The 26,143-nt window shown below is 41.3% G+C and overlaps 10 protein-coding genes across 11 annotated transcripts; 3 read left to right on the top strand and 7 right to left on the bottom strand.

The window, feature by feature from the left end:
- The first annotated feature begins 3,745 nt into the window (after positions 1 to 3,745).
- LOC145696507 (integrin alpha-8-like) lies at positions 3,746 to 7,503 on the top strand. The gene is made up of 9 exons (XM_081773554.1): positions 3,746 to 4,430; positions 4,710 to 4,891; positions 4,934 to 5,268; positions 5,323 to 6,171; positions 6,210 to 6,483; positions 6,520 to 6,826; positions 6,874 to 7,101; positions 7,145 to 7,295; positions 7,344 to 7,503. Exons 1-9 carry the CDS (start codon positions 3,918 to 3,920, stop codon positions 7,433 to 7,435), a joined length of 2,931 nt encoding a protein of 976 aa, XP_081629680.1. The 5' UTR covers positions 3,746 to 3,917; the 3' UTR covers positions 7,436 to 7,503.
- Positions 7,504 to 7,581: 78 nt separating this feature from the next.
- On the top strand, positions 7,582 to 8,934 carry LOC145699622 (uncharacterized). Its single transcript, XM_081776895.1, has 4 exons — positions 7,582 to 7,796; positions 7,838 to 8,429; positions 8,504 to 8,735; positions 8,777 to 8,934. Exons 1-4 carry the CDS (start codon positions 7,588 to 7,590, stop codon positions 8,821 to 8,823), a joined length of 1,080 nt encoding a protein of 359 aa, XP_081633021.1. The 5' UTR covers positions 7,582 to 7,587; the 3' UTR covers positions 8,824 to 8,934.
- Positions 8,903 to 11,228, bottom strand: LOC145699618 (uncharacterized). The gene is made up of 10 exons (XM_081776892.1): positions 11,175 to 11,228; positions 10,995 to 11,048; positions 10,848 to 10,883; positions 10,451 to 10,723; positions 10,243 to 10,403; positions 10,030 to 10,126; positions 9,756 to 9,986; positions 9,476 to 9,711; positions 9,176 to 9,430; positions 8,903 to 9,130 (listed from the first exon to the last, which is right to left on the bottom strand). The coding sequence occupies exons 4-10, from the start codon at positions 10,708 to 10,710 to the stop codon at positions 9,036 to 9,038; spliced, it is 1,335 nt and encodes a 444-aa protein (XP_081633018.1). The 5' UTR covers positions 10,711 to 10,723; positions 10,848 to 10,883; positions 10,995 to 11,048; positions 11,175 to 11,228; the 3' UTR covers positions 8,903 to 9,035.
- Positions 11,229 to 12,218: 990 nt separating this feature from the next.
- LOC145697382 (tetratricopeptide repeat protein 7B-like) lies at positions 12,219 to 16,436 on the bottom strand. 2 transcript variants are annotated; one of them, XM_081774576.1, is made up of 12 exons: positions 16,162 to 16,193; positions 15,934 to 15,998; positions 15,419 to 15,826; positions 15,094 to 15,368; positions 14,813 to 15,048; positions 14,630 to 14,766; positions 14,391 to 14,588; positions 14,022 to 14,340; positions 13,775 to 13,971; positions 13,499 to 13,734; positions 13,106 to 13,452; positions 12,219 to 12,379 (listed from the first exon to the last, which is right to left on the bottom strand). In XM_081774576.1, exons 1-11 carry the CDS (start codon positions 16,175 to 16,177, stop codon positions 13,107 to 13,109), a joined length of 2,433 nt encoding a protein of 810 aa, XP_081630702.1. In that variant the 5' UTR covers positions 16,178 to 16,193; the 3' UTR covers positions 12,219 to 12,379; position 13,106. The 2 variants fall into 2 exon arrangements, with proteins under 2 accessions (XP_081630702.1, XP_081630703.1); XM_081774577.1 differs by lacking the exons at positions 15,934 to 15,998; positions 16,162 to 16,193 and adding an exon at positions 16,276 to 16,436.
- On the top strand, positions 16,424 to 17,321 carry LOC145697383 (uncharacterized). Its single transcript, XM_081774578.1, has 3 exons — positions 16,424 to 16,648; positions 16,761 to 16,946; positions 16,991 to 17,321. Exons 1-3 carry the CDS (start codon positions 16,497 to 16,499, stop codon positions 17,247 to 17,249), a joined length of 597 nt encoding a protein of 198 aa, XP_081630704.1. The 5' UTR covers positions 16,424 to 16,496; the 3' UTR covers positions 17,250 to 17,321.
- Positions 17,322 to 17,362: 41 nt separating this feature from the next.
- On the bottom strand, positions 17,363 to 19,068 carry LOC145699621 (zinc finger C2HC domain-containing protein 1A-like). Its single transcript, XM_081776894.1, has 6 exons — positions 18,876 to 19,068; positions 18,436 to 18,828; positions 18,284 to 18,392; positions 17,946 to 18,231; positions 17,814 to 17,904; positions 17,363 to 17,499 (listed from the first exon to the last, which is right to left on the bottom strand). The coding sequence occupies exons 1-6, from the start codon at positions 19,041 to 19,043 to the stop codon at positions 17,467 to 17,469; spliced, it is 1,080 nt and encodes a 359-aa protein (XP_081633020.1). The 5' UTR covers positions 19,044 to 19,068; the 3' UTR covers positions 17,363 to 17,466.
- Positions 19,069 to 19,074: 6 nt separating this feature from the next.
- On the bottom strand, positions 19,075 to 21,983 carry LOC145699616 (uncharacterized). The gene is made up of 8 exons (XM_081776890.1): positions 21,853 to 21,983; positions 21,526 to 21,802; positions 20,537 to 21,451; positions 20,203 to 20,492; positions 19,767 to 20,160; positions 19,440 to 19,725; positions 19,201 to 19,399; positions 19,075 to 19,159 (listed from the first exon to the last, which is right to left on the bottom strand). The coding sequence occupies exons 1-8, from the start codon at positions 21,958 to 21,960 to the stop codon at positions 19,115 to 19,117; spliced, it is 2,514 nt and encodes an 837-aa protein (XP_081633016.1). The 5' UTR covers positions 21,961 to 21,983; the 3' UTR covers positions 19,075 to 19,114.
- A 22-nt stretch (positions 21,984 to 22,005) lies between these two features.
- Positions 22,006 to 23,374, bottom strand: LOC145699619 (uncharacterized). Its single transcript, XM_081776893.1, has 3 exons — positions 23,157 to 23,374; positions 22,445 to 23,110; positions 22,006 to 22,402 (listed from the first exon to the last, which is right to left on the bottom strand). Exons 1-3 carry the CDS (start codon positions 23,329 to 23,331, stop codon positions 22,071 to 22,073), a joined length of 1,173 nt encoding a protein of 390 aa, XP_081633019.1. The 5' UTR covers positions 23,332 to 23,374; the 3' UTR covers positions 22,006 to 22,070.
- LOC145699623 (WD repeat-containing protein 82-like) lies at positions 23,371 to 24,725 on the bottom strand. Its single transcript, XM_081776896.1, has 7 exons — positions 24,615 to 24,725; positions 24,380 to 24,552; positions 24,216 to 24,334; positions 24,040 to 24,168; positions 23,859 to 23,995; positions 23,629 to 23,811; positions 23,371 to 23,584 (listed from the first exon to the last, which is right to left on the bottom strand). Exons 1-7 carry the CDS (start codon positions 24,681 to 24,683, stop codon positions 23,462 to 23,464), a joined length of 933 nt encoding a protein of 310 aa, XP_081633022.1. The 5' UTR covers positions 24,684 to 24,725; the 3' UTR covers positions 23,371 to 23,461.
- Positions 24,726 to 24,770: 45 nt separating this feature from the next.
- On the bottom strand, positions 24,771 to 26,104 carry LOC145699624 (uncharacterized). The gene is made up of 3 exons (XM_081776898.1): positions 25,599 to 26,104; positions 25,137 to 25,460; positions 24,771 to 25,092 (listed from the first exon to the last, which is right to left on the bottom strand). The coding sequence occupies exons 1-3, from the start codon at positions 25,821 to 25,823 to the stop codon at positions 24,805 to 24,807; spliced, it is 837 nt and encodes a 278-aa protein (XP_081633024.1). The 5' UTR covers positions 25,824 to 26,104; the 3' UTR covers positions 24,771 to 24,804.
- Positions 26,105 to 26,143: the final 39 nt, after the last annotated feature.

Genomic DNA, 26,143 nt, shown 5'->3' on the forward strand with positions numbered 1-26,143 from the left:
GATGAATGGGCAAATTATATTTTCAAAACTTATACTCGACCTGACGCTCAGTATTCGCCACAAAGTTGGTCGGAAATTTGGGCGACGAGGGCAATTAGTGGTGATTTTGATTCTACAAACAATCATTTAGGTGAAGGATTTATTAATTATTCAGTGCCCGTGATCGATCTTACAGTATAAATTGACTTTTGCCTTTTTTGGCAAATGATAAATGCGTTTTTATCGAAAGATTTTCTTTTCTCGCCATTTATCAGACTAGAACAAACTCGTAACAAAAGTAGAAGGCCGTCATGCGCTTTTTAAACAATTGAAGCCGCAAAGTGCCTCATCGTATTTTCCATCTCGTTTATAATCGTGCTTTCAGCCGCTTCGATTCCCAGAATCTCAAACACCTTCGGAATGTGATTCGAAGACGTTCTTTTCCAGTCGATTTTCTGACCGGACATAAGCAAAAAGTATCGACAATTTCTTAAATCTTTAAAAGAATCTTTAAATTCCTTGCTTCGAAAACGCGGACTATCGAAGCAGAAATCGATCAACGACATTTTACAAATAGTACACGATATTCAAACTGAGAAGATAAATTTGCAGAATTTTATGGCGGAACCCCGATTTGATCATCTAATTTTGGTGGAGAAACGACAGAAAAAAGTCTATTGCCTCAAGAATTTGATTTTTTATGATGCTCTCACCAGATTCTATAACAATACTGGACGTCGAGCTATAACTGATTATGTTGAAAAATCGTCATTGAAAGAAGAAATGAAAATTCTTGCTTATCGACTGTACGGCGCCGGAAATCGAGCGGAAACTTTGCTGACGAATCCTCAGAAGTATGCTGAGTTTGTTCAAGATGCCGAGAAAAATGAAGTTTTTAATTGGCTTCTTGCAAAAATTGGAGAAAAGTCAAAAAATCAACATCCAAAACAACCACAACAAATAAACCCGCCGAACAATTTCACTCCAAGTCAACCTTCTCTCCCAAAATCAGTACCAGAAAATCCACCTGTTCAAGGGATAACGACCTATCCAGTTCAATACCAACCTCCAATACCAGTTTATCAGCAAGGAGCTGTTACGCCTGTTGTTGTGAATCATACAGATTATATTCCGAGAATCCAGTCTTATCTAGAGCCAGGGCCCTCTGGGTCATTTCTGAGATTATTGGAAGACATTGATGAGCCATTCTCTCCAGATACGCCTACTTTGGCAAGCAGCTGTAATCATTTTGAAATCGGGGGACATTTTGACTCTACAACTTCCGGAGACTCGGGCTTACCATCTGAAAAGATTGATAATGCTGGAATGACTCCACAGAACAATTTCGCTCAAAATGGACTTGATAACTCATCAGAAAGTGAAGATGAGTGTATTTACGCTCAACTCCGAACTCCATTTGAATTGAAGTCGCCTTCGGAAATTAGTCACGAGCCAGTTATTATCCAGAAAATTGGCAGGAAAGATAAATTTCCGTCATTGATTTCTATGGATTATTTTCTCAGCGAACTTGCTCATGGAGTCGAGAGAGTGGTTATTCCGCTTAGTACTACAAAAAAAATGATGATGCGATGTTTGCGACCAGCCAATTTGATTTTCACACTTCTTGATCAGAATTGGTTTTTACGTTGTGATACCCTTATTTTTCCCTGCCATAAGGAAAAGGAGAATGAATTCTACGTCATTGAAATCGATTTGAAAAATCGGAAATCGAGGTAAAATATGTCTTGTTAAACAAAAATTGACTACGGTTGATAGAATTTATGATTTTCTTGTTGGCTCGAAGAACCTGTTTGGTTTCAATATTCTTACTGTTGGTCATGAGTTTATGAGTTTTGTGCTTGCTTTGAAAAATTTCTTGAATGGGAAATTTGGCGCTCATTTTCTTCATCAAGTATCCCAGGAGCAAATTGCGACGGAAGCTCTTTGTCGGATTGATATTATTCAGTGCCCAGTGGAAAAGGTTAACATTAAATTTTACACCATAAATTATAAAAAATTTAGCGGTTCGAAAGAGGTGACTCTCATCTGGTTGTCCTAGGAATTGTTGAGAAATTATGCTCTGGAGAAGATCCAGAAAGTTTGGATATCAAAAATATTCGAAATTTTTATACTGAGAAGGTAAATTAAGTCATCCAAATTCATATAAAAAAATTCTAGTTTCGTACGGAGAAAATGAACGCAAGAAAAAGAAAAATTCATGAAAGTTCTTCTTCTTCAAATTTTTCGTCCTCGATTGAACTCTGATTATGAACTTTTTTACTGAGAATAAATTTTTTTCAACTGAACTTGATCTGAACTTTTTTTTGCGTTACTAGTTACGGTTGCGTCAATAGCTACGGTGCGTCAATAGCTACGGTCCCTGTGACTCATTTTTAACCGTAACTATTGACGCACCGTAGCTATTGACGCAACCGTAGCTACTGACGCAAACCCCCCAAACCGTAGCTATTGACGCGCACCCGACTCAGCGGGAGCGAAATGTCAGAGGGATGAGCCGTTAGATGGGCGAATTTTATGAGCAATAAATCCATCCAAGGTTGCGAGTGAGCGTTATTAGGAGGCTGAAAATCGTCAAATTGATTTTTTAGCGAGGAGTACTTTTTTTATAGCGTTCTCACGATCTAAAAAATAAAGAAAATCCTCATACTTCGACTTACATTAAGTGATTGACCGGCCTCTATATCATATAGACTATATGCTCAAGAATTTTATTAAAGCTTTATTTATTAAAATAGTTTGACGAAGATCGCACTTTCGACAAAAACTCTTTGCTAAGCACTTTTCGCCATTTTCTGAATTCTTCGACCTTGGTGGGCTGGTTTCATATGCATTTATTGAACAGATAAGATTTCTATGATAAGAGAATTCACGCATTTGAATGAAGCAAGAAACAGCTGAGGCAAAAATGAGCTTCTCAACCTCGGCGCTCTTGAGCGCGCTTCTCGAACGCGGAGAAATCTCCTACTTTTAATCGTCTGTGATTTTTTATTTAATATTTTTTGCGCTTCTCTTAGCGATATTTATAGAGCAAGCTTATCGCCTTCGTGGGGAGGAAAAGACACCTTATGAGTTAAAGAGATATAAATCCAGCGAAACACGTAGGACAGGAAACAAAACGCGTGAGAAAGAAAAACAGTAAAGAGATATCAGAAAACATTCGAAATGATGACTTTATGAAAACGTCCAGGTTAGCTGACCTAAATGATCATTCATGATTTTATAATAAAATCGTATTTTTGACACTTAATTGAGCTGAATGGAAACTTTTTGTAAAAAGAGAGGATAATCAAAGAATAAGCCCAATCTCAAAACATCGAAAATTTTCCGGTCTTTTTCTTTTCTTCGAAACAAAGCGCCTTTTATACAATAAAGCGTCCGGGGTTGAAAAATAATCAAAAACGTCGAGAATTGATTTTGTAGCCGCAACTTGAGCCGCTGATTTATGAACAGTTTTAATCAAATTTGCGAAAGCCACGTTTAATACGCAGAAGCAAATCGCCACCTGGGGATTTACTACAGGGCCAGATTAAACCCTTGTTTAGGCTTCTCGGTGGAGACACAGAACACAAAAAAAAAGAGAAAAAATTGACATTTGATGATGAAGGTGAAAAAGAAGAACATTTTCTTTCTAGCCTCAAGTGGTTTTGGCTTCAATTTGTTAGGAAAGGACTTGCTCAAGCATTAGTGAAATTATAATATTAAAATTTTGAATATGGAACTTCGACAAATCCTGCCTAAAAGACAACCCAACAAATATCCTTCATTCAACAACAAAAAATGATTTTGGCAGAAGTGTTGCTTTCACAAAAAGTTCGAGGCTCCTTGTTGGCGCTCCAAAACATAACAACCAAGGAAACCTGTTTTCTTGCGAATTATCCTCCTACGAGCACAACTGCACAGATCTTTACTTTGACAACATGCAAATAAACGCACCTGGCGATTATTCGAACAACTTTATCAGAAACTTGGACAATGAAAATTTTGGCTTTTCAATGACAATCAGCGATGACGGGATTCTAGCCGTATGTGCGCCACGATCGAAATTTCGCTCAAAAATCGGAGAAAAATATGCAATCACCGGTCGATGCGTCTTTCACAATGTTGATTCAAATGAACCCGCTCAGGAAATCATCCCTTGCAACCCAAAAGAAGAAGGACTGAAAGGCAAAGGCGAGGCTTTCTGCCAAGTCGGTCTTGGCGGAGTTACTTCTTACAGAGCTAGAGGAAACTATACTGGCTTCGTGAGCGGCAATCCTGGCGCAAATTACGGGCAAGGAGAAATCAGAAGATTCTATCACACGGATCCGAGCAATTCAATGACGAAATGGACGGTCGATGTTCTCAACAAAGATTTCTTCGAAGACAAGCTTAAATTTCACCTGCTAAAGCAGCGGATCTACAAAGATCCAACTATACCCACAATGCTAGCTGTAAGTTTTTCGTGTTAAAATGAAGCTCTAACTCGCCAATAGAAAGAAATAGCTGCAGATTTATTCGCTAACTGTAGCGAGCTTGATCAAAATAGTCAAAACTTCACTATTTGCATCGAATTTCAGGTTTTTGCATGATTCAAAGATCAATCATTCTTTTATTTTCATATTTTCACGAATCGTGAATTTCGATGATTACCACCACTCTTATTCTTGATTGCACCGAAGTATGATTCCTAGGAATAAAAATTCAAATACTCATAAAAACATTTTTTTAAGAAAAATCGTATTGTAACGAAACAGTACCAAGAATACATCGAAGAGTATTATGATGGACAGCACATGGGAAGTTCAATCGCAATATTTAAAAGAGGGTTGATTGCTGTTGGAGCTAATCACCGATTCAGATACAATCTTGTCGGGGAGATGCTATTCTACAATTTGGAAAATCAACCTGATAAGTACGAATTTTATTAGTTTCGCTTTTCAAGAATTATTAAAAGAATTCGATTCTCGTTGAACTCCGAAAATTTCACATCTGGGGCACAAATGGGCGAGCAATTCGGCGCCTCACTTGTTGTTGGTGATTTCAATGGGGATGGAAAAGAAGACATCGCTATTGGCGCGCCAACCTGGTCGAGAAATTTGAAAAATGATAAATCTATGGAAGCGAATTGTGGACGCGTCTACATCTTTGAACGAGTAACGATCGAAATTCACGTTGGTTGGGTTCGTGAAGCGAATAGCTTCGAAGGAGGTTCTGCAAATGCTCAGTTTGGATCTTCCTTGACGACCCATGATTTGAACAGGGATGGATTTGATGACTTGATAGTTTCAGGTAATTGTCTTATGATAAGACTCTTATCATTTATCTATTCTTAAATAATTCCAGCGCCGCATGAATCTTCTGAAATGAGCGATCAAGCAGGCAGCATTTATATCTTCTCCGGATCCCCAGCCGGTCTACAAGAGCATTTTTTCCAAAAGATCTCGCCCGACTCCGGCCGTCTCCGATTCGGCAGTTCATTCGCTTTTGGATCAAAGCTTGCCGCTGCTTCCTCGCCTCCTCCATCTACCGGCTTACTCGCTATCGGCGATGCAGCCGCCTCCTCTGTCTTTGTCTTCGAAACGCTTCCCACGGTCAACATCGCCCTTTCGCTGCCCAGAATGAATACTGCTACCGTCGACGAAAACGGTTTCAATTGCAAAGGACAAAATAACTGCTGGCAAGTTTGCATGTCCTGGAACTCGAATTTCACCGAACTGGAAAATATGCAACTTGATTTCGAGATCATCACAGTTTTGGACAAACGATTGTCTTGCACTGACAACTGGCTATGCGGAGTAGATGAAAATATAATCGTCGAGCATTTGACGAAAGTGTCACAAAATGAAGCGCGATGCTCAGACAGTGTTCCACTCAATTACACCATCATTCAATCGGAAATTTTAAAGAGCGCTGAACTGAAGACAAACATCACTCTGTCGAGCATGGCCGAAAAATTCGTCGTCAACCCCTTCTCACAATCTGTAAATACCTCAGTTCCAGTCCGAAGAGAATGTGGGCATGATAATTTATGCAACAGCGTTCTTACGATTTCCAACTCGCCTTCAAAGCTTGAGCCAAAGAAGCTCGAGTACAGATCAAGAAGCTCGGAAAAAGAAGTTCAGCTGAAAATTAACTTCGGAGTTGAAGAAGATCCAAGCTACAACACAATTCTTTCGGTTTCTTATCCAAAAGGTGATTTGTCAAGAATGCTTGAAATCTTCAAAATTTAGGCTTTCGTGTTCGCTATGGAAAACGGCGTTTCAAAAATAGTCAAAAACGTCTCCATCATTACGTCAATGACAATGAAAATCGAGTGGCAAAGTTTTCTTTTGGACCCAAAGTTGAGAAAGGCTGGATTTACACGGAAATTTCATTCTTCGTCGAGCCAACAGGAAGAGTGAGTGAGGAAACAATTTATTGGAACGTAACAAATGTCAACGATGGTGCTTCAAGTATGATCTCTGGAGAAGAGGTCATATTCTATGAGATAAAACCTGACATTAGGTAAAACACATCTCCTATTAATTTAACAATTTTCAGGGTTCTTGAGGGGCAAACCAACATCCTCTGCTCACAGCGCCAATTTCTTGACAATTGTGCAAACGATCTTCAAATAACCCATTCTTACTCGATAATCAACGAAGGTCGTATTGACGTCAAACATGGAAACATTTTAATTTACTGGCCGATGTACTCATCCTCCGAGAGCAAAATCCTCTCTTACGAGAGCCCCTCGATCTACCCCGAAGAAAGCGTAGAATGCGTTCTCTGGGACCAGCGCCAATTCAAACCAAGGAACTCGTCGGTCTTTTACGAGCATTTAGATAAATCCGGAGCTATTGATTATGTAAGAAATTGGTTTCAAACGGCCAAACTAATTAATTATTTCAATAGAGTTGCGAGCCAAGAGGAGCAGCTACCTGCATCACAATCAAATGCGAAATCAAAGATCTCCGACATCGTGACTCAATAGATATCTCAATCAGTGGAAATTTCTCTTCCGCCTGGTTCAATGCTCACAAAAACGATACAAAAATAACATCGAAGTTGTTGTTGCAAATCCCAAAAGACGGATATGAAGGGAAAATCCTCGCAAAAGATGAGATCAAAATCGAGGAATCTGTAAGTTCAGATGAAAATTGTCATAAATAACGAGCTCGATTAGTACCTAACCAAAATCAACGTTCATCAAACTGTCCGTATCCCACTTTGGATCGTGATTGCTGCTAGCGCCCTCGGAGTGACGTTGATGGCACTTGTCTTTACATACTGCTATAAAGTCGGCTTTTTCGATAAATCAGAGATGTATTCTGCAGGTAAGTCTTCCTTGATTCCATTGTTTGAAAAGATAACTGAAAACGTAGAAGACGATTTTGTTCCAGTTCACACAGCAGTTATACACAAACCGACGCCGCGCGAAGCACAACACATCCAGTTCAATCTAATCGTGCAATAGAAACAAACCTTGAATATTCCTTGTAAATAAAATTAATTTATTTTCTGTAAAATAAAGCTACTGACTCATTTTTTTCGAGAAGTTCTCCGCGAGAAACAACCATCTGTTTCTTTTTTCAGCTTCAGAACATGTGATAGCTCAGTATTCTGAAAATGAAGTTCTCAGTTGCCTTTATCGCGGGCGTTTTTGCCGATACCCAATGTGAAGCAAAGGGAGGAACATGTACGGACTTCCGATATACAACTTGCCATGCAGGTTATGAGAGATACATTTGCAACGGCGATAGTAATCGCCAGTGCTGTCTATTCTGCTCACCAACTTGCGAGGAGAAAGAACAGCTTGACTCTCAAAATGACTCAAAGTAAGTTTATTTGTTGCAATTTGATTTTCAACTTCGATTAGATGCACAAGCGCAGGTGGAGAATGCAAGCATGACACAAACTACTGCAGCGGCCAGTATCAATCTGGCCTCTGTGGAGGTGGTGCATCTCGAAAATGCTGTACTGCTAAGGCAGATCCGGAGCCGCCCGTAGATGTCGGAGAAGACTATTTTAACATTTACTTTGGATACAAACTCGGCGGAAAAATCTCAGGCGAGAATTTCTCTTCATTGGGCGATGCAAAGGCAAGATGCACTGCACTTGGATCGGGCTGCTCTGGTGTTGTGAACGATTACGCGGGACATTATTATTTGTCAACGAGTTACTCCTTTAGCTCTGCTAGTGGCCACTACACGTACGAAAAGGGCGAGAAATGGTCAGCCAGATTTGTCCCAAGAGTCGAGTGGGAAGCGAGAAGCCCAGTCGGCGTTTCGAACTTTAACCTCCCTGCAAGCCATGGTCTGATCGGCCATCATACTGCTGGATCTCACTGTACTGACAAAGAATCATGTATTCGGGTTATGAAGGGCATTCAAAACTATCATATGGATTCTCGAGGTTGGTCTGATATTGGATACAACTTTTTGGTCGGAGAAGACGGCCGAATTTACGAGGTTAGAGTTAAACACCACCCACCCATCCTCAATTATCGCTCGCTCATCCCTTGCTTAGATAAACAATTTGATAGGGACGCGGTCAATGGCGTCAAGGAGCGCACTGTAGCAACTGGAACTCGAACACTCTTGGATTCTCTATTATGGGAGACTACAGTAACCGTCTCCCAAATCAAAATGCTCTTGATGCTGTTGATGAGCTTATTGCTTGGTTAGAGCGAAGAAACTACCTAAACAGAAGCTGTTACGAATTTGCAGGCCATCGAGACCATGGAAATACCCTTTGTCCAGGAGATCCTCTCTATGGTAATTTACCACATTTTACAACACTGACGTATCATTTCAAGCTCTCTGGGGATCCGGAAAATATCCACACTGGCACGAAAGCTGCTAAAGCATTCATTAGCAAAAACTGGAAAAATAAAACGCTATAATTATTTTTGAAGGAAGATTCTGTTCAAGCCAATATGATATCTGTAACAATTTATTTATTGGTGGCAATAGAAAGGCGAATACTGCATATTTTAATTAGCTCAGCTTACGAATTGGAGAAGTTGACAATGTACAGTTGAAGATTTAAAAAATACTGATGAAAAGGGTCTTTCTTTACAAGATTAGGCAAACACCGAAGAGAACTGCCATGAGGGTTGAAACATGCGGCGTTATGGAACTATCGGGCATATTTCTTTGTTGCTCAACTCCTGAAATCAAGTTTGTTAGGCTTTGATCCAACTTTTTGACCTTACCTTTGAATGTGAGAACATGGATGTAATTCGCTTCGGGAATGAAAATATCGACATTTCCGTCTCCATCCACATCCCGGACTGCAGGAACTCCGATGGTATTTTTTCTTTCAAGAATAACTTCTGTTGTGTAGTGCCAGATGTACGCTGACCACGACTTTGGCCTCAAAATGTACACTTTTCCGTTTGATGCACCAGAGACGAGGATTGAAGGCTTTTCTGTAGGTGATTTTCCAGGGTAAAATGCATAGACTCCACCTTATATAAGCGCTTGAAATCAAGGAAGACCGACGTCTGAATTACCTGGCGTAAGTGCTCTATAATTGACGCTAGGCTCAAATGCTTGCGAGAGGATGTGTTTTCGCCAGATTCCCTTTTGGAATGAGCTTTGTTCTGGGACTTCGTAACAGATGACTTTTCCAGGTTGTCCTCTGATACCAGTGACGGACGTGAGAATATCAAGTCGACCGTCAGCATTGACATCGATAATTTCAATGTTAACATAAGATCCTTCTTCACCAATGACTGTCTTTTGGATTCTATGAGTACAAGTAAGAAAATGATCGTTTGTCGGTTCTGATACCTGCTGATTCTTGTCCAATCGTTATCTGGATCATCAACCCAATAGAACACGAGCTGTGGCTCGGACGATCCTGCGCAAATGATCAGCAAACGCTTCACGTCACCATCCTTTATCCACATTGTTTTAAATTGAGTTCCTCCGACATTCTTATCAATAACAGACACCATCCATTTCGAGTTTCCTGGTGGCTGTTGCATCCAAACCAGCTCTTGCTGTCCTGTAGGATTTGTTCTAAAGATAAGATTAAAAGAGAAGAAATGGAAGATATATTTACCGGATAGCGATAGCATCAGCATTGCCATCCAAGTCCATATCAACCCATTCTACATGAGTGTAGCCATAACCCGGGGAGGTTACGATGGCAGTTGGATCTAAAGAATACCGTTGAAGGAAGTTTTCCTACTAGAAACCTAAGGTTCACGACAGCTTATTTTCAAAATTTCTTGCACACGTTTCAAAATAAACTAGCGAAGGGATAAGAACTTACTGTAGCTTTGTTTGGTCATGTCAAGGAAATACACAGCGCCAGTTTGAGCTTCCCTTGAGGAAAAGGAGTTTGTTGATATCGAGCTCATCGTTTGACCCGTCGCTATCCACCAAACATTTGGCGTCATTCCACCTATCGAGCCTTGTGGCATAACCCCAACGCTAGAATGGATCAGATAATTAACCGCAACATGGCATTGGAAACATACTCATTCGGCACTGCAATAGATTCCGCGACAATTCTAGTGGACTGCTGCATTTCTTCTGGATTCGCCAATTTCAACGCAATGTCTTGAATTCGCCGGACTTGTGGCTGAGATTTCGTGAGATAGACCAAATCGTAAACTGGAATAGTTTTCGAAGAAAATTGCGGATCTTCGACTAGCTTGACGAACGAGCATGGCATGTCGAGTTCGAGCGAGTACCAATGCCGAGGCTTCAGGCCTTTTGAATTTTCAAATTCCGACATTGACGTAGTAGACCTAAAAAGCGGACTAATGACTTGAACATTTTGCACTCAATTTGAAATCATTTACAAAATGATAACCGCTCGTTCATTAATGTGGTCAATTAATGTCGGTCGATTTTTTATTCTCAAGTTCTTACTGTGAATTTCCGGATGAAGAGCTCTTTCCGGACAAGCTAGAGATATAATGTTATTTTGTCATGCTTAAATATTTCAATAAACAATCGAAAAAGTTATTTTCTAAAAAACAACAAAAATTTCGAAGAGAAATTTTAAAAAAGGTTTACCCTTGGCTCTTCTTTTTCCCAGATTTGGGAGAATCGGCAACTTGAGCAAGTGCGCTTGAAATTATGGTAATGTCGTTTCATTGTATTGGTATAAATCAAGTTGTTCCATTAATTGTTTAGGGTAAATAAAGATGTCGTTCTTAGGCTTTAAATAGCCTGTTTATTAAAATAAGTAATTACCTCGCTCCTCCAGTAACTGGTCGTCTTGATCCAAAAGCATCACTGCCGCTGTAGAGTGTCTTGTGGGTTTTTGAATGGATCATAAATTGGATTTTTACGGTGGTAATTAATAAGAAATCGCACCTCGGCGATCGCTTTAATGATAGTTATCAGGTCAGTCCGAAATGCAATAAAACTCCATCTCCTTTCAAAAACCTTTCCCATAAGAAGAAACTCCCCAGCCTCATGCTTTTCTGTTTCTAGCGCGCTCTAAGTAAGCGGATTAGTTTGATTTTGGCTGCGTTGGCAGTTATCAGTCGGATCGGGGGATCTACTGGTTTATGTTCTGACTCAGAACTTCTGAGGATGCGTTTAATAGACTAAAGACTTTCAAAGCAAATACATATGCATTATAATGTATGCAATTTGCATGATATGCTTTATTCTGTACAGACGGAATGTCTTTTAGGCCAAGCAAATTTTTTTGATCTGAGTAGAACATAATTTGGCCGATTTCGCAACTGATATTTTAATGATACGAACCTAGAATTTCTTAATTAAGAAGGATTTCTTCAACGTCTTCTTATAACTTCAAATCTCTTAGAATAAAATCGATCTTGTGAAATTGTAAAAGTAAAAAAAATGTAACGGTCGGTGTCGTATTTGGGACACTGTGGCTGTGGGGCTAATAACGCTCTGGCTGCGCGTCGGCGGTGGCGCTGACTCTGCTGCAGCCGATTGGCCCTGCGCCACCACCAAAAAAATGCAATCCCGGACTACTATGGCGCACTTCAAAATGCGACGAGAATCTAAATACCCCCTCAACACCGCAAAAGTCAATATGAGAAGGAAAATTCTTAGAAGATTCTATCAGTGTCGAATCGGGGCTTGAAGGTCATCCTTTATTTTTAAAAGAGATAATTGCATAAAATAGTCTTCTTCCTGCTGCAGAAATTATGTATGGCAAAAAGGACTGAAAGACGGCTATTTTGACTGCCCTGCAATCAACAACGAGAATCTTTAGCATGTCATTTGATAAAGCAAATGCTAGTGAAGTGTTTTTCTTTCAGAATAAGAGCTTATTTATTTGAAGAATCACTTTTGACAAGGTTATTAAAATATTGCTAACACGAATAATAACCAATAAGTTGATCATGAACTTGAAGGTAAATAAAAATAAGAACGAAAAAGGAATCTGTAATAGTTTTTTTGTAATAAGAGGATAGGTCAGAGTTTGAAATTATCGTGACTCGCGAGCGGCTCACTTGAGAGCGAGCGAGCACGAGCATGATGCTCTTTGTGCTCCCGAGCACATTTATTTCAGCGTTCGCGCTCTTTGCGCTCGCGAGCGCATTTCATTTCGCGCTCTCGCTCTCTTGGCTCCCGAGCACTGGTCAAATTTTGCTCTCGCTCGATTGGCTCCCGAGCTGAAAAATCTGACTCGCGAGCAGCTTTCAAAGGCCTAAAATGATTCCGTGGCCCCGTGACTAATTCCATACGAGTCCCTGTTACAGGAGTTAGCACCCCGCGGTGGGCATGTTTTATCTGTTTACTCACGGCTTTTCGCATTCTGCTGCCGAGATGACGGGCCTAATGAAGCTTACACAAAACCGAAATACCAATAATTGATCCTCAAAGAAATTTATTATTGAAAGAGAATAATTATGCGAAAAAATTAATCTTTTAATTTTGCTCGCGAGCCGCTCGTGAGTCAATTCAATGGCGAGCACGAGAGCAGCCGCTCCCGCTCGTCTAGCTCCCGAGCATTGCCGACATATGCGCTCGTGCTCTTTGCGCTCGCGAGCGGGTTCAAATTTGGGCTCGTGCTCTTTTGGCTCTCGAGCCAACTTCATTTTCATGCTCCCGCTCCCCTGCTCTCAGAGCAATGATAAATTTTCGCTCTCGCTCTTTTCGCTCGCGAGCATTTGCGAGCATTTCAAACTCTGGGATAGGTCAAAGTAGGATAGGGCAATTTGAAAAGTCTAGCAGGGGCTCAAATTGTTCTAACTCGGCTGCCTTGGCAAAGCATAAGAAAGCGTCTTCTTCCTTCGCCTCGAGCAGCAATCCGAGGTTTCTCCAAGCAATAGCAGACAGGGGTTTCAGGCCGATACAGTCTCGGAAGCATTTTTCAGCGGGGACAAAGCGCCTTAGCTCCAGGTTGAGTAGGCCGAGTCTGAGGAGAGCGTCAAAGTAGGAAGGATCGATGCAAATCGCGTCTTGGAGTAGTGCAATCGCTTCGTCCGTATCGTCGGTTTTCTCCGCAACAAGGCCTTTTATGAAAAGAACTTGCTTTCGGTTTCTAAATATTTCATAATGAACCCTTCCTTCTTGGGCAAAGAATTTACCCTCTCATAAGTTTTTGCGCTTCTTCTACGCATTCGATCGCGCCGTCAATAACATTCATTTCCACAAACAATTCCGCGGTTTGATAAAGCGCCATCGATAGCGGGTAATGAGCATGTCCTGGATCGGAAGGTTTGAAAATGCTGCCCGAGAGCGTCGATTCAATATCATTGAGAACACTTTCCGTCGCCATTGCGCTCTTACCGGCGATCGACAATCCCTCATCTGGCTTGGTTGTCTTTTACATTTTTAGAAATGAGAAATTAATGAGAAAGAACCTGGGTTAGGGCAGTAACAGACGTGTGTATCGATAGTCCGTCAGAATCTTCATCGATTTCTTTAAAGGGGTCTTGGTTCATTGCATATTCTAGTAGCGCCCGACAGAATTCAAGGGCTTGTGGCTGTCGGCCGCATTGTATTAACATTTTGGCACCAAGAGTGTAGAATCCCATAATGTGCGGCCATTTTGAAATTCCTAAAAGTTAAGAATGAAGTTAAATGACTTTAAAATGTCACGACACTTACCAATTTTACAACCGTCTATAACGAGTCGTTTTCTCCCTCCGATCGAATGCAACAACTGTAGAAGCAGAAACGCCTCTCCATTTTCTGGGTCTAATCGCAACGCTGTCAGCACGTCGTTCATCCCCGTCGAGATCTGATTATTTTTCGCTCGGGCAAGAGCGAGTTGGTAGAACGAACGAGAGTAGCTGGGATTGAGGCGCGTTTCTTCAACGAAATGCGAAATCGCCAGCTCGATTAGGTCTGATCTCGACGCTAAGGACGTGCTGTTCAGGAGAATCGAAGAAATCGCCATTCCAGACAGAATATTCCATCTTTTATGCTTAAAATCAAAGTCTAAATTCAAACCGAGAAATCGAAATAACGAAAAACCTCTTTTGAAGCAGGATTGGCCAAGTATTCAAGTGCTCGCTTGGGCTGGTGCAAGTGTCGGATCGAGACATCTGCCGCAAGAATAAGTGCCACTGGATCGTCTCTGATATCGATACATTCATCGAGAATCGTAATTGCTTCTCTGTATCTCTTCGCGTTGATAAGTGACAATGCGAGTTGAAAAGAAGTGTAGAAATCCTAGAAGTTATTTAAGAAATAAGCGAGAAGAAATAAGGTACCCGGAAAGCAAGTTTCATCGTTAGCTCCGACTTCTGAGAGAGCAGAACATACTGTCGAATTCTCGCCAAAGTCACAGTGACCAGATCGAAAATCACTTTTGCGGATTTCAAGCTCTCTTCTCTCACATCATCGAATTCTTAATGAAAATCTTGATGGATAGAAAGAAAGTGGTAACAATAAACCTGAAGATCTGTCGATGACATATTCCGTCTGCGACTTGAGATTATCCGCGATCGTCAAGAGTAGAAGAGCTTCTTGCTCGATCGTCTCTGGGACGAGGATCATTTGAGATTTGTCTGGAGGCGCTTTGGCATACTGGATGAGGCTGGATTTGGAAAGGAGCAGTGTGGCACAATTTAGCGTTAGTTTGGACTTGATTTGAGGAGCTAATCGGGAGTTGACTGCCTTTAGATATTTTCTGAACGTAACTTTGTTAAAAGTTATTAAAAGCATCCTTATTTACCTAAAACAGTCGACGGCACTCTGAGTCGACTCATTTTCGTATAAAGCCGGCAACTTCTCAAAGACAATTTGAATTGGATGAGGAATGAAATTGACATCTTGAAAGAACTGGTTGTTTGATCGGCTTATCGTCGAGTTCGGCGATGCGCCCCTGGCAGCGTTGTCTTCGCAAAGACGAAGGAAATTCACCGCCTGGTCGGCGGCAGCTTCGTACATTTGCCTCAGACTCGTGCTTTGCTTCGCGCTCGGCAGTTTCGAAAACGAGTCCGATTTCCCCTGAAAAACAAGAAAGTAACAACTGCGCATTGATTTTCTCTTAGACTTACGTCTTCGGTTAAAACCGCTTTGATTGCTAGCGCAACCGCGGTCAATCTGGCCAAGTACGGCTGCGTCGGAATCGATGGCGTAATATTCAGTCTTTGAAGAACTTCCGCTGCTTCTTCCAATTTCTCCTGGTGGAAATAGTACCAGGCGAGAACGAGCTTCGATTCGAGCTGAATCTCAAACTTGGAGTCATTCGCGAAATTCGCCGATTTCAACGTCGCCTCGAAATCGTATTTGACTTTCTTGTTCTCGCGAAGGATCGTCAGTTCAAAGTCCAGCTGGCACTGTAGAAGCACAACTGCTCCGTCTTCTTTCCCCACTCGCTGGGCAAGCACCCTCGCATTTTCTTTCACCAGATCCCAATTTCCATTATTTCGGTTTTTCTCGATCTCGGTCTCGATTTTCTGGCGCTAGAAAGTAATATTTATCAACTGTTAATTCTCAAGTAATAAAATAATTTTCTTAAAAGTAATTATCGAATCATCTATTTTTTTATTCGTAATAATTTTTAACATACAGTATCTAAAATTAACGATAACTTCTCTTCAAAAACTCCGAAATTGCTCCTTGGAGTTCTTTGACCTGGGCTAGGCAAACTGTGTAGAAAATCTGAGTCAGGTTTTGAAGAGCTTCACTGCAAATATTGGGAAGCCGCTTCGCGGCTTCGTTCTAAAGAAGCCGCTACGCAGCTTTTCAAAAACCTGACTCAGGTTTACTTCACAGATTCCCGAGCCCAGCCTTGGACTATCACGGTTAGACATTCTTCAACGATTAAAAACTTTCAATTTTATGCTCAAAACGGAATAAAATAGACTTCCTTGCATTTATAAAGGATCTAGAATTCTATATTGAAATTTACCTTTGCCATATTTTTCGATTTTTAAATTTCTCCCTGTTGGCAACAGAAAACTTCTTCTCAACTCCTCGTTGATTCTCTACAGCTCATTTTCGGGCACTGTAGCGATTTCTCTTCGCAATTCAGTAAAGTGGCGAAAGAGCAAGAGGCGGCCAATCACCGCGCAGAGGCTTTTCAACTCTCCTTCTCAAGAAAATTGCTTTTAGAAAAGAGCGAGATCGAAAATGTCAGAGGATGAAAGTTCAGACGACGATTATAATCCGACGCAGGCAGAAGAAAAGGAATTTGAACGAGAGACCATAAAACAAAAGGAAGAGGAAGAAACTAGCGATAAAATGACGAAGAAACAGTCCGAAGAAGCTGATGAAATTTTGAGGTTTGACACTTGGGGAGAATCCTGTATAAATCCGTGAATAGAATCGTTCTAAAGAGTATTTTAATTAATATTTTGAAAAAGAATTGCCCGTCAAACTTATCGAATCATTCAGAAGTTTCAAAGAAAACAAGCCCATTCCTCGTCGATTCCTCGGCTCTCCAAAGAAACAAGAATCTTCGACACCAGAATCATCTTCAAATACCAAAACTGAAGATGTTCCTGTGACGAAAACTATCGTCGAATTCGCTGGAGAAACCATCGCTGTAGAAACTAAAGCTGCACCTCCACCACCGAAAAAGTGAGAATCGACAAGATGTTTTCGACTTATTTTCATAAATTCAGATCAGGCCCGAAGAGGAAGAAGTCACGACTGGACGAAATTCTTTTGAAAAAGAAGAAAATCACGACGATAGAAAAGACAAAGATCGATTGGGAGCGACACAAGAAAGAAAATAATCTGGAAGGCGAAATCGAAAAGTTCTCAAGGTCGAAAGGAAGCTTGGTGGAAAAGAACGCGTTTCTCAACCGCGCGGATCAACGAAAATTCGAGCAAGAGCGCGAAGAAAGGCTACAGAGAATCAATAACAGAAAAATTAACTGAAAAGAACTTTTTTGGTCATCCTGCGTGTCGAGAAATAATAGATTCAATTGCCCTGCCAAACAACAAAAAGAATCACTTTTCAACAGCATTTTTAAACTGTTGAAAAGAGTGGATTTATGAAAAAATACTCATGTATTACAAAAATGGAAATATGTGATGGGATTTGCATATCAGGCGATTCGAGCTGTAGAAAAATAGTTTTTGTTCGTTGAAATCATCAGACGCGTCGGGCGCCACATTCGCAACAGAACTAGAAAGAAGAGTAAACAAATGAGAACAACAAAAAAAGTATTTCAAGTCGGTTTTAAATAATTTTTTATTGACAAATTGTAATTGAAGTGGGTACAATTATTTAGATCGGCTGGAATATGATAATGCTACAGTTTATAAAATTGCTAACCCAAAAACGGTTTACATATGCAAAATGAATTTTCTCCTCTTTTATACCCTAAGAGGATCGAGATCTTTATGCATCCTCAATTCCGTTTTTCCGCCATGATAATTTTCATCTGATGAAAAATCCAGGTGTACTCGTGATTTGAATCAATTTTGTGGTGCGCTTACTTTTGCCCATTCGACGGGATAGCCAGTAGAACAGTTTCGGCAACTGGTCGGAAGGACCTTCGCAAGACGGCTTTTCTGGCTTGACGAAGCTCTGAAAGTTCGTATGCGGGGTGATTTCCTATTGAAGATTACTTTTTGTTGGAGGCGGCAAGAATGCTCGCTTTAGAAGGGACAGATCTGCGTCCGGCAGAAGGCACTCGTGGATTTGCTGCGACAGAATCTTCAAGAAATTGATCATATTTGGTCTGGCCGTAGCCGTATCGATTTGATTCAGGCATCGACGTCTTCTGGGTGACAGAGTATCCACCAGATGGACCGTACCCACTTGATCGAGCCATCTTGATATTGGGAGAGGATGCAGAAGTGGACTTGGGCTTTGGTGGCTTGTAACTTGTTCGGGCGAGTTGTTTTTGAGCCGCTGAAAATTTGCATTCAAATTTACTATTTCGCTTCGATTTTACAACTCATACCGAGATTTTTGTTCTTGTCTTTGAACGCTTTCTTCTTCGCTTGTTCAGCGCAGAATGGAATGTGGCGTTCTCCAGACTCTTCGGAGAAGTTTCTCTGGCATGTAGGGCACTTGAAATTCTCATGAAGGATGACTTTGGGGCAATTTTTCTACCTGAATTTGGCCTGCCTTTGGTGGTGGCCTTCCAGGAGCTCCAGTCGGTTGATGAGTTGCGTAGCTGTTTCCGTAAGCGTTGTCGTCGTAATCGTATTGGTCTGGCTGGTATCTGGACTTGGTTGACTGCCGTGCAGCTGGTTGTGTTCGGGAATTTCGCGGCGGAGGTTGGTATCGCGATGATTGCCTCGGAGCGGGCTGATATCGGTCTTGCTGTGGCGCTGCATAAGAATTTCCACCATACGAACCGCCGCCGTAAGGATCCGCTGGAAGAGGATCCTCTCCTCGCGCTGCTCGGATGTTTGAAACAAGCTCGTTGTGCTTTTCTCTCCAGTTATTTTTCCTATTCGTAGCACGAATCTCCTTCACTGTTGGCGCCTTTTTCTCATTCCGCTAAAGAGTGTTTTTAGTAAAAAGGGCTGGTGTGTATAAATGTTTACTTTGAGCTCGTTGTAGTTGATGTCCGTGCCTTCGACACGCTGCTTCTGAACATTGAAAGCTTTTCGTGGCGCTTTCTTTGCGTTCTTCTCGCAAATGTTCGAGTGCTTTGCGAGTCGTTCCTCGGCGAATTTCCGGCCACAAATTCCACAGGGGACTAGTCCGGACATTCTAAATAGTAAGAATTGTAGGCGCTCACGATTACAGACATGTTGTTATACTAGAATATGGCAAAAGTAGACTAGAGGCTTTTTCGGATTGTTTCCACTCGTTTTGAGGTCCATTTCTGAAGAGATAACTTGGACAAGAAACATTTGAATGGATTACCTTATGTGCAATAAATAAAAATGTACAAAGGGCGACAAGAAGAAAGAGTTGTGCTTCAAATGCGATTCTAGGGGCGAAGACTCCCCAGACCATCAAATGTCGCCGATGGAGAAAGCCGGAAATGAAACAGCCAAAAAGACGTATGCAGTGGATTGAAAGGATGTTTCCGAAGCTTTTCGTTTCTTCGGATTCAGGCAATCTAATTATGAGAAACGAGAAATATAATTACAGAAAGATACCTAGTGAGGTAGGCAAGGATGAAGAGATAGGATCCAATATAATTAAATAAAACTAAAAAGCCGGGAATGACCAAAGTCGGCCAGCTGATGAGCCCGATGCCGGCCACATTGAACGGGACTCCACTGAAAGTCGTAGTGTTGCCAGTGGCAAAAAAGTAGAAGTTTGCAAGGAGCCAAAGGCGCGTCGTTTCGAGTGAAGAGTGAGGAGTTTGAAGAGATTTGTGGCGATGTTCGGAAATTATTAGGTCAGTGAAAAAGAAGGTCCCGGCGATGCTCAGTCCAGGGCCTGAAAAAGTGGTTTGTATTTGGGATAAGTCGAGGTGTTACCTAGAAGTACGGTCCACAAAACGAATAAAGATAGCATCAGAATATAACGTTGGCGCTCTTGCGCATCCAAGAGTCCATGAATCTCAAATCTACCAGCATCCACTCTCATAGTGATTCCACTTTGATTTGAAGACATTCTGGTTCCGGTCTTTCGGATTATGACCGGTACGTCGAAGAGAGACCAGACGAGCCCAAGAAGACTGGCGAAGAGAGCGAATCTGGAACAGGAGACTTGTAGCCAGTCTAGATCGGCTTTCTTGACTCCATCAAATTTGGCTAGATAATCTGATGGAAGGGCAGGTAGCAGCCAGCTGATCCACAAAGTGAGAAAGATAGGAATAAGCGCTGATTTGAAATAACGCTCGATATACGAATGCCCAATTTTAGACCAATACTAAGAATAGTTGTAATCTCAGGTAGAAATATTCTTCATTACCTTGATGATCAAAAAGGCAATCGGCAATGCAGCGATCAAAATCGAGGTGCTAACGACAGAGACTGACGTTACTTTTCTTCCTTCTTCGTAGCACCAGAACTGTTCGGGTCTACACCGCCGAAATTCAAAGGCTAATCTAGCCAGAATAATTTGAACGGCGTAAAGAAATTTGTCTCTCCCCTCAAGTGTCTGGAAACTTCTAGCGCATTGAAGAATGGTGACTAATTGAACAAAGAATAGACAAATTTGGTCTTCCATGATAATGAATGAGTTCGATGTCGATAAGGCGGCTGAATAAACTCTTGATTGATAAAAAGATGGGCATTTCCTTTACCTAATAGAGATGCGAGGAGGAACTGATGAACTGATAAATTCGATCCATAGAAACTGGTAAAGAAGATAACTGTACATAATAAACAAGAAAAGAGCAAGCCCGTCGACATGAAAAATAGGTTGAACTTCGTCCATTGCTCGCGTAACACCCTTCTCATTCGATCTAAGTAAGCTCGTAGACTTTCGGAGGACTTAAAATCGTCTTCAGTGATTCCAAAGAGGGAGAGAAAATTCGACTGAATGTTCGAGTACTCATTGAGATACTGAAGGGTTTGGTGGTAGGCTTTCTGGAGGATTAGGTATTCTTGGAATTCTGAGCCAGCGTTGAATAGCTCGGTGATTGGCGTTCCAAGAGATCCAAAGGGGATGGGTGCATCAAGAAGGAGAGTGATCGTCGATGTGAGATCGATTTGGTTTATTCGTGGCTCGGTTCTGGACGGAAGGAATCCACGCTTGGAAAAAGCAAAGAGAGCTGCATCAGTTTCATCTGAGGATTCTCCTCCATGATCGCCAGTGACAGTCATTCCATGATCACCAAAGGCTAGTAACAACGTCTCTTCGTCGATTTTTTCTGTCATATTGTAAATAAACTCGTCGATTTCCGTGAGTTTATGTTTAATATGATCAGTATATGGACCGAAAGTATGCCCGCAATGATCGACACCAAGAAGATGGCCGATCAACAAATCCCAGTCGTTCTTTTTGAGTTCCTCTGGGACTTTTTCGTAGACTCCGAAATCGACTGTATCCAAATCAGAAACGTCCAGGGAGGGATAAAAATAGCTTCTGAGAAATTTCTCTGGATAGAGCATTTTCCAGGTATCATCGCCAACAAAAACTGTCTCTCTTTTCGCCGTTTTCAAGCTCGATATAAGATTGTCTTCCATGATTTCATCGGCGCCAAAGTTTGACCATGCTATTTATAACTTCAAAAAGTGAGTTTTCTAATTTACAATATACTGTTTTGATTCAAAACTTTTGAAGCCTTGCCTTCAACAAAGGTAGGAAACGAGCCAGTGGTGATTGCCTTTATGCGCTGCATTGTGGTAGTGGGTGGATCGGCATAAATTTTAAATAGGCGGGAATTGTCGGAATGTTGGAGCAGAGAATGAAGTTTGGGCATTCGGTTTTTGAATGGCGGAAGGGATGTTTCATCGACATCCTCGTCGAACACAGCAAAGTCATAGCGGAAGGCGTCGACTAGCAGCACCAGAATGCGGGAATAAGAGCGGGGGAGAGTACAGACATCGGGGGAATTGGGCAGACACTGAAATTGTGATAAGAAAATCATTAACAAACTTTAGCTCGTTGGCGTACCTCTGAACGGTTGGAGAGCTCGACTCGACGAAGCAAGAACCCAGACAAGAAAAGATAGGCAGCAACCAACTGAAGGGCGCAAATGGATGCAAGAAGCCGCAAATTCATTTCCTCAACAACATTCTAGAATTTTACCTTGAAACTATACCGTAATAAAGTAATGATAATGTCTGTTTTATTGACTGTTAAGTGCAAAATAAAATTCATGTTTGGAACTGTCAGACTTCTTCAGAATCTTCACTTTCCCAGTCATCATCATTTGCAATTTCTGCTTTCAAGCCTTCTTGACTTCGAATAAAATCAGATTCTATATTCGAGCACCATCTTCGTATCACTTTCGAATTGTCGTAAGAAATCAAAGACCGGTCAGCTTTCTTTACTTCGAAGCCGTTTATCCATTCGCAGTGAAACGATAGCCCCTGTTTGATCAAGTTTGTGGTCGTGTCGTAGACGTAAATGTCATGGTGATCCGCAATCAGAAGATTTTGAAAATCGACGAATTTGAAGTTGACATAATGATTCTCCCCATTTGTTAATCCTGAGGAGTTTGCTAGGAGAAAATATGAAACAGCAACAATAATTAATTCCATACCGCTAACGATTGTATTCTCATGATAGTATTCAGTGATGGGAACGAGCTCGTTTTGTGATAAAACATAAACGGATGGAACTGGCACTTTCTCCCTCATCCCCTCCTTGTCGATATACTTGGTGATTCCAGCGAACAAGCAAGATCTTTGAGGCCCCCACTGAAGCTTCGAAATCCCCCCTTCTCCCGATTTCTGACTATTCCACGTGACAAGAGGTCGTTGGTCAAATCGAGTATCGTACGTGTGAACAGAAACTGAATCAGAATACTCTCCCTCGCAGCCGACTGCGATTTGCCTCTTTGTAGCCCAGGCAAGGCATTTTGCGTTCTTCATTGCAGGATCAGCGATTTCTTTCCGATCGCTTCCGATTCTCAAATCGTAAAGACGGACTTTTCCCTTTTTCGTCACCAGCGCAATTAATTTTCCATCGGGTCTGAAAGCGCTAGCAAGGTATCTTCTTTCTTTGCTTGCTCCAACGACTAAATTTGCAGTATCCCACACTCGCAATTTATCATTAGTCAGGGTCAAAAAGAGCGACTGGTCTTCAGGAAACCATTCTATTTCGTTAATGCATGGCATGTTTTTTATTCTCTTCGAAGCAATCGGTTTCGCTCCCTGATAACTCAGAAGATTCGTGTCAACTATGTCGATCTCTCCTTCATCAGAACCTAGAAGACATTTTTAATAAGTTAGAACTAAAGCAAGAAAACTCACCAAAGAGCATCAGCTTTTCCTCCATATCCAAACTTGAGCAAGTTGGTCGGCCAGATCTTTGGGGAAAGTCTTGGAAAGACTGATGGTCGAGCCGATACAATCCATCTGTGACAATTTTCTTCGGTCTTACTTTTCGACCTCTTACTTGTTCGAAAACTGACTGTCGCCTTTTCATATTCTGAACATTTTGATTTTACTAAAATAAGGGGGATAGTCGAATAAAGTTGAATAAATTGAAATAATGCGCAAGTGTCCTTGGAAATGGGTTTGGAGGGCAGTCGAGAATACTTCTGAAGCTTGATGGGCTACTCTTCCAACGTCGGCAGCCAGAAACAGTTTTGGTGACATGCGGTGGAGAGCATCATGTAACGGGGGTTGAATGCGATGGCAGTGATTGCTTGAGGATGACGACCGTCCATTTTCGAAAGCTAAAAATCATGAGAAAGAGGAGGGAGAAAATTAAAAAGCATACTGTATGTCCCTTATTGTCGAAAAGGGTCACAGTGCCCATATCATCCCCCGCGACGATCATGGAGCCATCAGGAGTGTAGCACGCTCTCGTCATCGTTCCATTCGGACACCTCGCTTCTCCGATCAAGTCTCCTTTATATGCATCCACAATTTTCAGCGTCTCTCCACTAGTTGTTATGAGAATCTAAAAAAAACACAGCTGAAAACAATGAAGAAGGGGGGAAACAATACTTGAGTGCCGTCAGCAGAAAATTCCAAATTCGTCCAAACAGCGTCTGATGATTTTGGAATGTGCCAAGAACAGAAGGGGCCTTTATCGAAGGTACGAATGTCGAACAATTTGATTGTCGAGTTATCGATGCCAGCCGCTTTAGTTACAGGGTATAACAGGCTTTTTAAGGGTGTCTCTTACCGAAAATGAGGCCGGCCGGGTCGAATGCTCCGATGGGAGTGCCATTTGTTTTCATAAGTCCTTGACAGAGGGGAGAACGCAGATCCCACAGGCGTATTGTTCTATCGCGACTTCCAGATAAAAACATTTCTGAATAGAATAATTTTTAATGATAAAAATTACTAGCGAAAAAGTACCTTCTTGGCCAGGGCACATTTCCAAGCAAACAACGCGGTCTTTATGCCCCGAAAAATATTTAATGTATTTAATTTGCTCTAATTCTTGATGCCGAATATCATCGTTGACTTTGTTCGAACTAGAATCAACATTAAATAAACCAAAGATCGGGTCGATCTAAAACCTATAGATGCACTGATGTCTTCTTTTAGTAAATTTGACATTTTCGACGCCATATTTCTTCGAGTAGACTTTTCTGTCGACTGTTCCTTCGCGCACCTTGTAGATTGTGATTGAATCGTCATCTGAGGCAGCGAGACAGCAATCTCCATCTTGCGAGAACGTCAGCGAGTTAATCTAAATCGTTCTCATTGACGGAATATCCCACGAGCATCCTCTTCAATCTCAACTGCTCATACCTTCGCTGCGTTCTCTGTGAATGTCTTTGCCATTGCGAAGCTTTTCACGCTCTCAGAAACTAACTTCATTCCGAATCACTGAATCTATCGGAAGTATATAATTATCAAAATTATTGAAATAAACGCCTACAGATTCTTTATTTTGGAAGTGATAGACTTTTTATATTGAAGACGATTTTATTATTAATATTCAATTAGTTTCATCTTTATTCATTTTCAAAGCAATATTTGAAACGGGATCATTTGATTTGGAACAGTCAGAAGAAGGTTTGATTGAAGAGCTAGAACTTTGCAACTTGACGGGGAAGCTGCCGTTTTTGAGCATATTTTCGGAGATGTTCGACGGCAGGTAGCACATGATTTTTCTTTTCGTTTCTGTTTCGGGTTTCAAGCTTGAATCGACCGGTTTATTTAGCGGCGGTTTTCTGCGCTTGCTCCCTGCTCGCTTGGAATTGGCAGAAGGGGAGTCAGATCTTTTCTAAATACAGGTTTTTATCTATCCTTCATCATCATAGATCTTACTTGTGCACTTTTCTCCTCAGCATCTAAATTCGCCGTCAATCCTACGAGGAACTCGAGTTTTTGGCTTGCCGTATCGGAGCAATTCTCATCATCGATTTTCGCAAGTAGCACTTCCAACAAAGCCGCACTCAGATTAACATTATCCCCGACATTGCTAGCAAGCTGCTGGCAAGCCCCTTCTTCTTCAATACCAAGAGTTGGTTCTTCAGTTTCTTTGTTGGTACTTTCTTCCCAAAAGATGCTGCATTGCACGCCTGCTTTATTAATGAGGAAATTCCATTTAGGTGGCTGGCTTTGCTCCGTATCGATTTTATCAAAATGAGACTGAACATCGGCGTTATTACAGCTCAAGTTAAAACTCGAAAATTCATCATTTCGATTGAAATTCTATCAGTGTTTGATTAACTCATTTATTCTAACACATAATTTCTCATGAAATAAAATTATAAATAAAAAACTTACCCAAAAAGCCATCGGAAGTCTCTGAGCCAGTTCTAGCATTCTCATCAAATCAATTTGACTTTCCGCCATGCTTTCTTTCTTCAACAAGGTCCTGCTTATCTCTTCTGTTCCAAGGAAGAAAACGGACAGTAGGTTTTGTAAAACAGGCCGGCAGGAGAACAATTTTCCGTTGGAGGGCGCTCGCGGAGGCGACCCTCTTTCTCTCTCTCTCTTCCCCAAAGGCATGTCATTCCTTGCCAGTGGATTAGATTGACGTCCAATCGCCCCTCATGGGAACTTGCCGCAGGCGTTCACATTATTTTTGCTCTAAAAAGAAAAATTATTTCAAAACGGTTATCACCTAAAATAAGAGTTTCTTACATTCAGGTACAGTTGGCTAAGATGTCATTGACTAAAATAATTTTAGTCACTAAAATCTGTAGGGTAATTAATTTTTCTTCCCTATTTTGTATTTCATGTTTCTCTCACTAAACCCGCCAGATATATTCCCGGTTTTATCAAAAGTTATGTTTTCACAAATTTTTGAGAGGGGCAAATTTGAAAGC

This window comes from Oikopleura dioica, chromosome 2, assembly GCF_907165135.1.
Source record: "Oikopleura dioica chromosome 2, OKI2018_I68_1.0, whole genome shotgun sequence".
Classification (NCBI taxonomy): Eukaryota; Metazoa; Chordata; class Appendicularia; order Copelata; family Oikopleuridae; genus Oikopleura; species Oikopleura dioica.

Bases quoted from the DNA above. Each gene is read 5' to 3' on its own strand.
- LOC145699619 (XM_081776893.1), bottom strand. From the start codon at position 23,331: ATGAAAAGGCGACAGTCAGTTTTCGAACAAGTAAGAGGTCGAAAAGTA. The intron at 23,111-23,156 runs GTGAGTTTTCTT...AATGTCTTCTAG, and splicing joins GGAAAAGCTGATGCTCTTTG to GTTCTGATGAAGGAGAGATC. The intron at 22,403-22,444 runs GTATGGAATTAA...ATTTTCTCCTAG, and splicing joins TGAGAATACAATCGTTAGCG to CAAACTCCTCAGGATTAACA.
- LOC145697382 (XM_081774576.1), bottom strand. The intron at 15,827-15,933 runs GTATGTTAAAAA...ATTACTTTCTAG, and splicing joins TATCGTTAATTTTAGATACT to CGCCAGAAAATCGAGACCGA. The intron at 14,341-14,390 runs GTTTTTCGTTAT...TTTGATTTTAAG, and splicing joins CCAATCCTGCTTCAAAAGAG to CATAAAAGATGGAATATTCT.
- LOC145697383 (XM_081774578.1), top strand. From the start codon at position 16,497: ATGTCAGAGGATGAAAGTTCAGACGACGATTATAATCCGACGCAGGCA. The intron at 16,649-16,760 runs GTTTGACACTTG...CGAATCATTCAG, and splicing joins GAAGCTGATGAAATTTTGAG to AAGTTTCAAAGAAAACAAGC. The intron at 16,947-16,990 runs GTGAGAATCGAC...TCATAAATTCAG, and splicing joins GCACCTCCACCACCGAAAAA to ATCAGGCCCGAAGAGGAAGA.
- LOC145699622 (XM_081776895.1), top strand. From the start codon at position 7,588: ATGAAGTTCTCAGTTGCCTTTATCGCGGGCGTTTTTGCCGATACCCAA. The intron at 8,430-8,503 runs GTTAGAGTTAAA...ACAATTTGATAG, and splicing joins AAGACGGCCGAATTTACGAG to GGACGCGGTCAATGGCGTCA. The intron at 8,736-8,776 runs GTAATTTACCAC...TATCATTTCAAG, and splicing joins TCCAGGAGATCCTCTCTATG to CTCTCTGGGGATCCGGAAAA.
- LOC145696507 (XM_081773554.1), top strand. From the start codon at position 3,918: ATGCAAATAAACGCACCTGGCGATTATTCGAACAACTTTATCAGAAAC. The intron at 4,892-4,933 runs GTACGAATTTTA...AATTATTAAAAG, and splicing joins TTGGAAAATCAACCTGATAA to AATTCGATTCTCGTTGAACT. The intron at 7,296-7,343 runs GTAAGTCTTCCT...CTGAAAACGTAG, and splicing joins ATCAGAGATGTATTCTGCAG to AAGACGATTTTGTTCCAGTT.
- LOC145699618 (XM_081776892.1), bottom strand. From the start codon at position 10,710: ATGTCGGAATTTGAAAATTCAAAAGGCCTGAAGCCTCGGCATTGGTAC. The intron at 9,987-10,029 runs GTAAATATATCT...TCTTATCTTTAG, and splicing joins GCTGATGCTATCGCTATCCG to AACAAATCCTACAGGACAGC. The intron at 9,431-9,475 runs GTAATTCAGACG...CGCTTATATAAG, and splicing joins TTATAGAGCACTTACGCCAG to GTGGAGTCTATGCATTTTAC.
- LOC145699621 (XM_081776894.1), bottom strand. From the start codon at position 19,043: ATGTCCGGACTAGTCCCCTGTGGAATTTGTGGCCGGAAATTCGCCGAG. The intron at 18,232-18,283 runs GTATGAGTTGTA...GCAAATTTTCAG, and splicing joins AGACAAGAACAAAAATCTCG to CGGCTCAAAAACAACTCGCC. The intron at 17,905-17,945 runs GTAATCTTCAAT...ACGAACTTTCAG, and splicing joins CTTGCCGCCTCCAACAAAAA to AGCTTCGTCAAGCCAGAAAA.
- LOC145699623 (XM_081776896.1), bottom strand. From the start codon at position 24,683: ATGAAGTTAGTTTCTGAGAGCGTGAAAAGCTTCGCAATGGCAAAGACA. The intron at 24,553-24,614 runs GTATGAGCAGTT...AGAACGATTTAG, and splicing joins TCACAGAGAACGCAGCGAAG to ATTAACTCGCTGACGTTCTC. The intron at 24,169-24,215 runs GTACTTTTTCGC...TATTCTATTCAG, and splicing joins AATGTGCCCTGGCCAAGAAG to AAATGTTTTTATCTGGAAGT.
- LOC145699624 (XM_081776898.1), bottom strand. From the start codon at position 25,823: ATGCCTTTGGGGAAGAGAGAGAGAGAAAGAGGGTCGCCTCCGCGAGCG. The intron at 25,461-25,598 runs GTAAGTTTTTTA...GCCGATGTTCAG, and splicing joins GACTTCCGATGGCTTTTTGG to TCTCATTTTGATAAAATCGA. The intron at 25,093-25,136 runs GTAAGATCTATG...ACCTGTATTTAG, and splicing joins CTGAGGAGAAAAGTGCACAA to AAAAGATCTGACTCCCCTTC.
- LOC145699616 (XM_081776890.1), bottom strand. From the start codon at position 21,960: ATGAATTTGCGGCTTCTTGCATCCATTTGCGCCCTTCAGTTGGTTGCT. The intron at 19,726-19,766 runs GTAACACCTCGA...CCACTTTTTCAG, and splicing joins TTTGTGGACCGTACTTCTAG to GCCCTGGACTGAGCATCGCC. The intron at 19,160-19,200 runs GTAATCCATTCA...TTATCTCTTCAG, and splicing joins TTTTATTTATTGCACATAAG to AAATGGACCTCAAAACGAGT.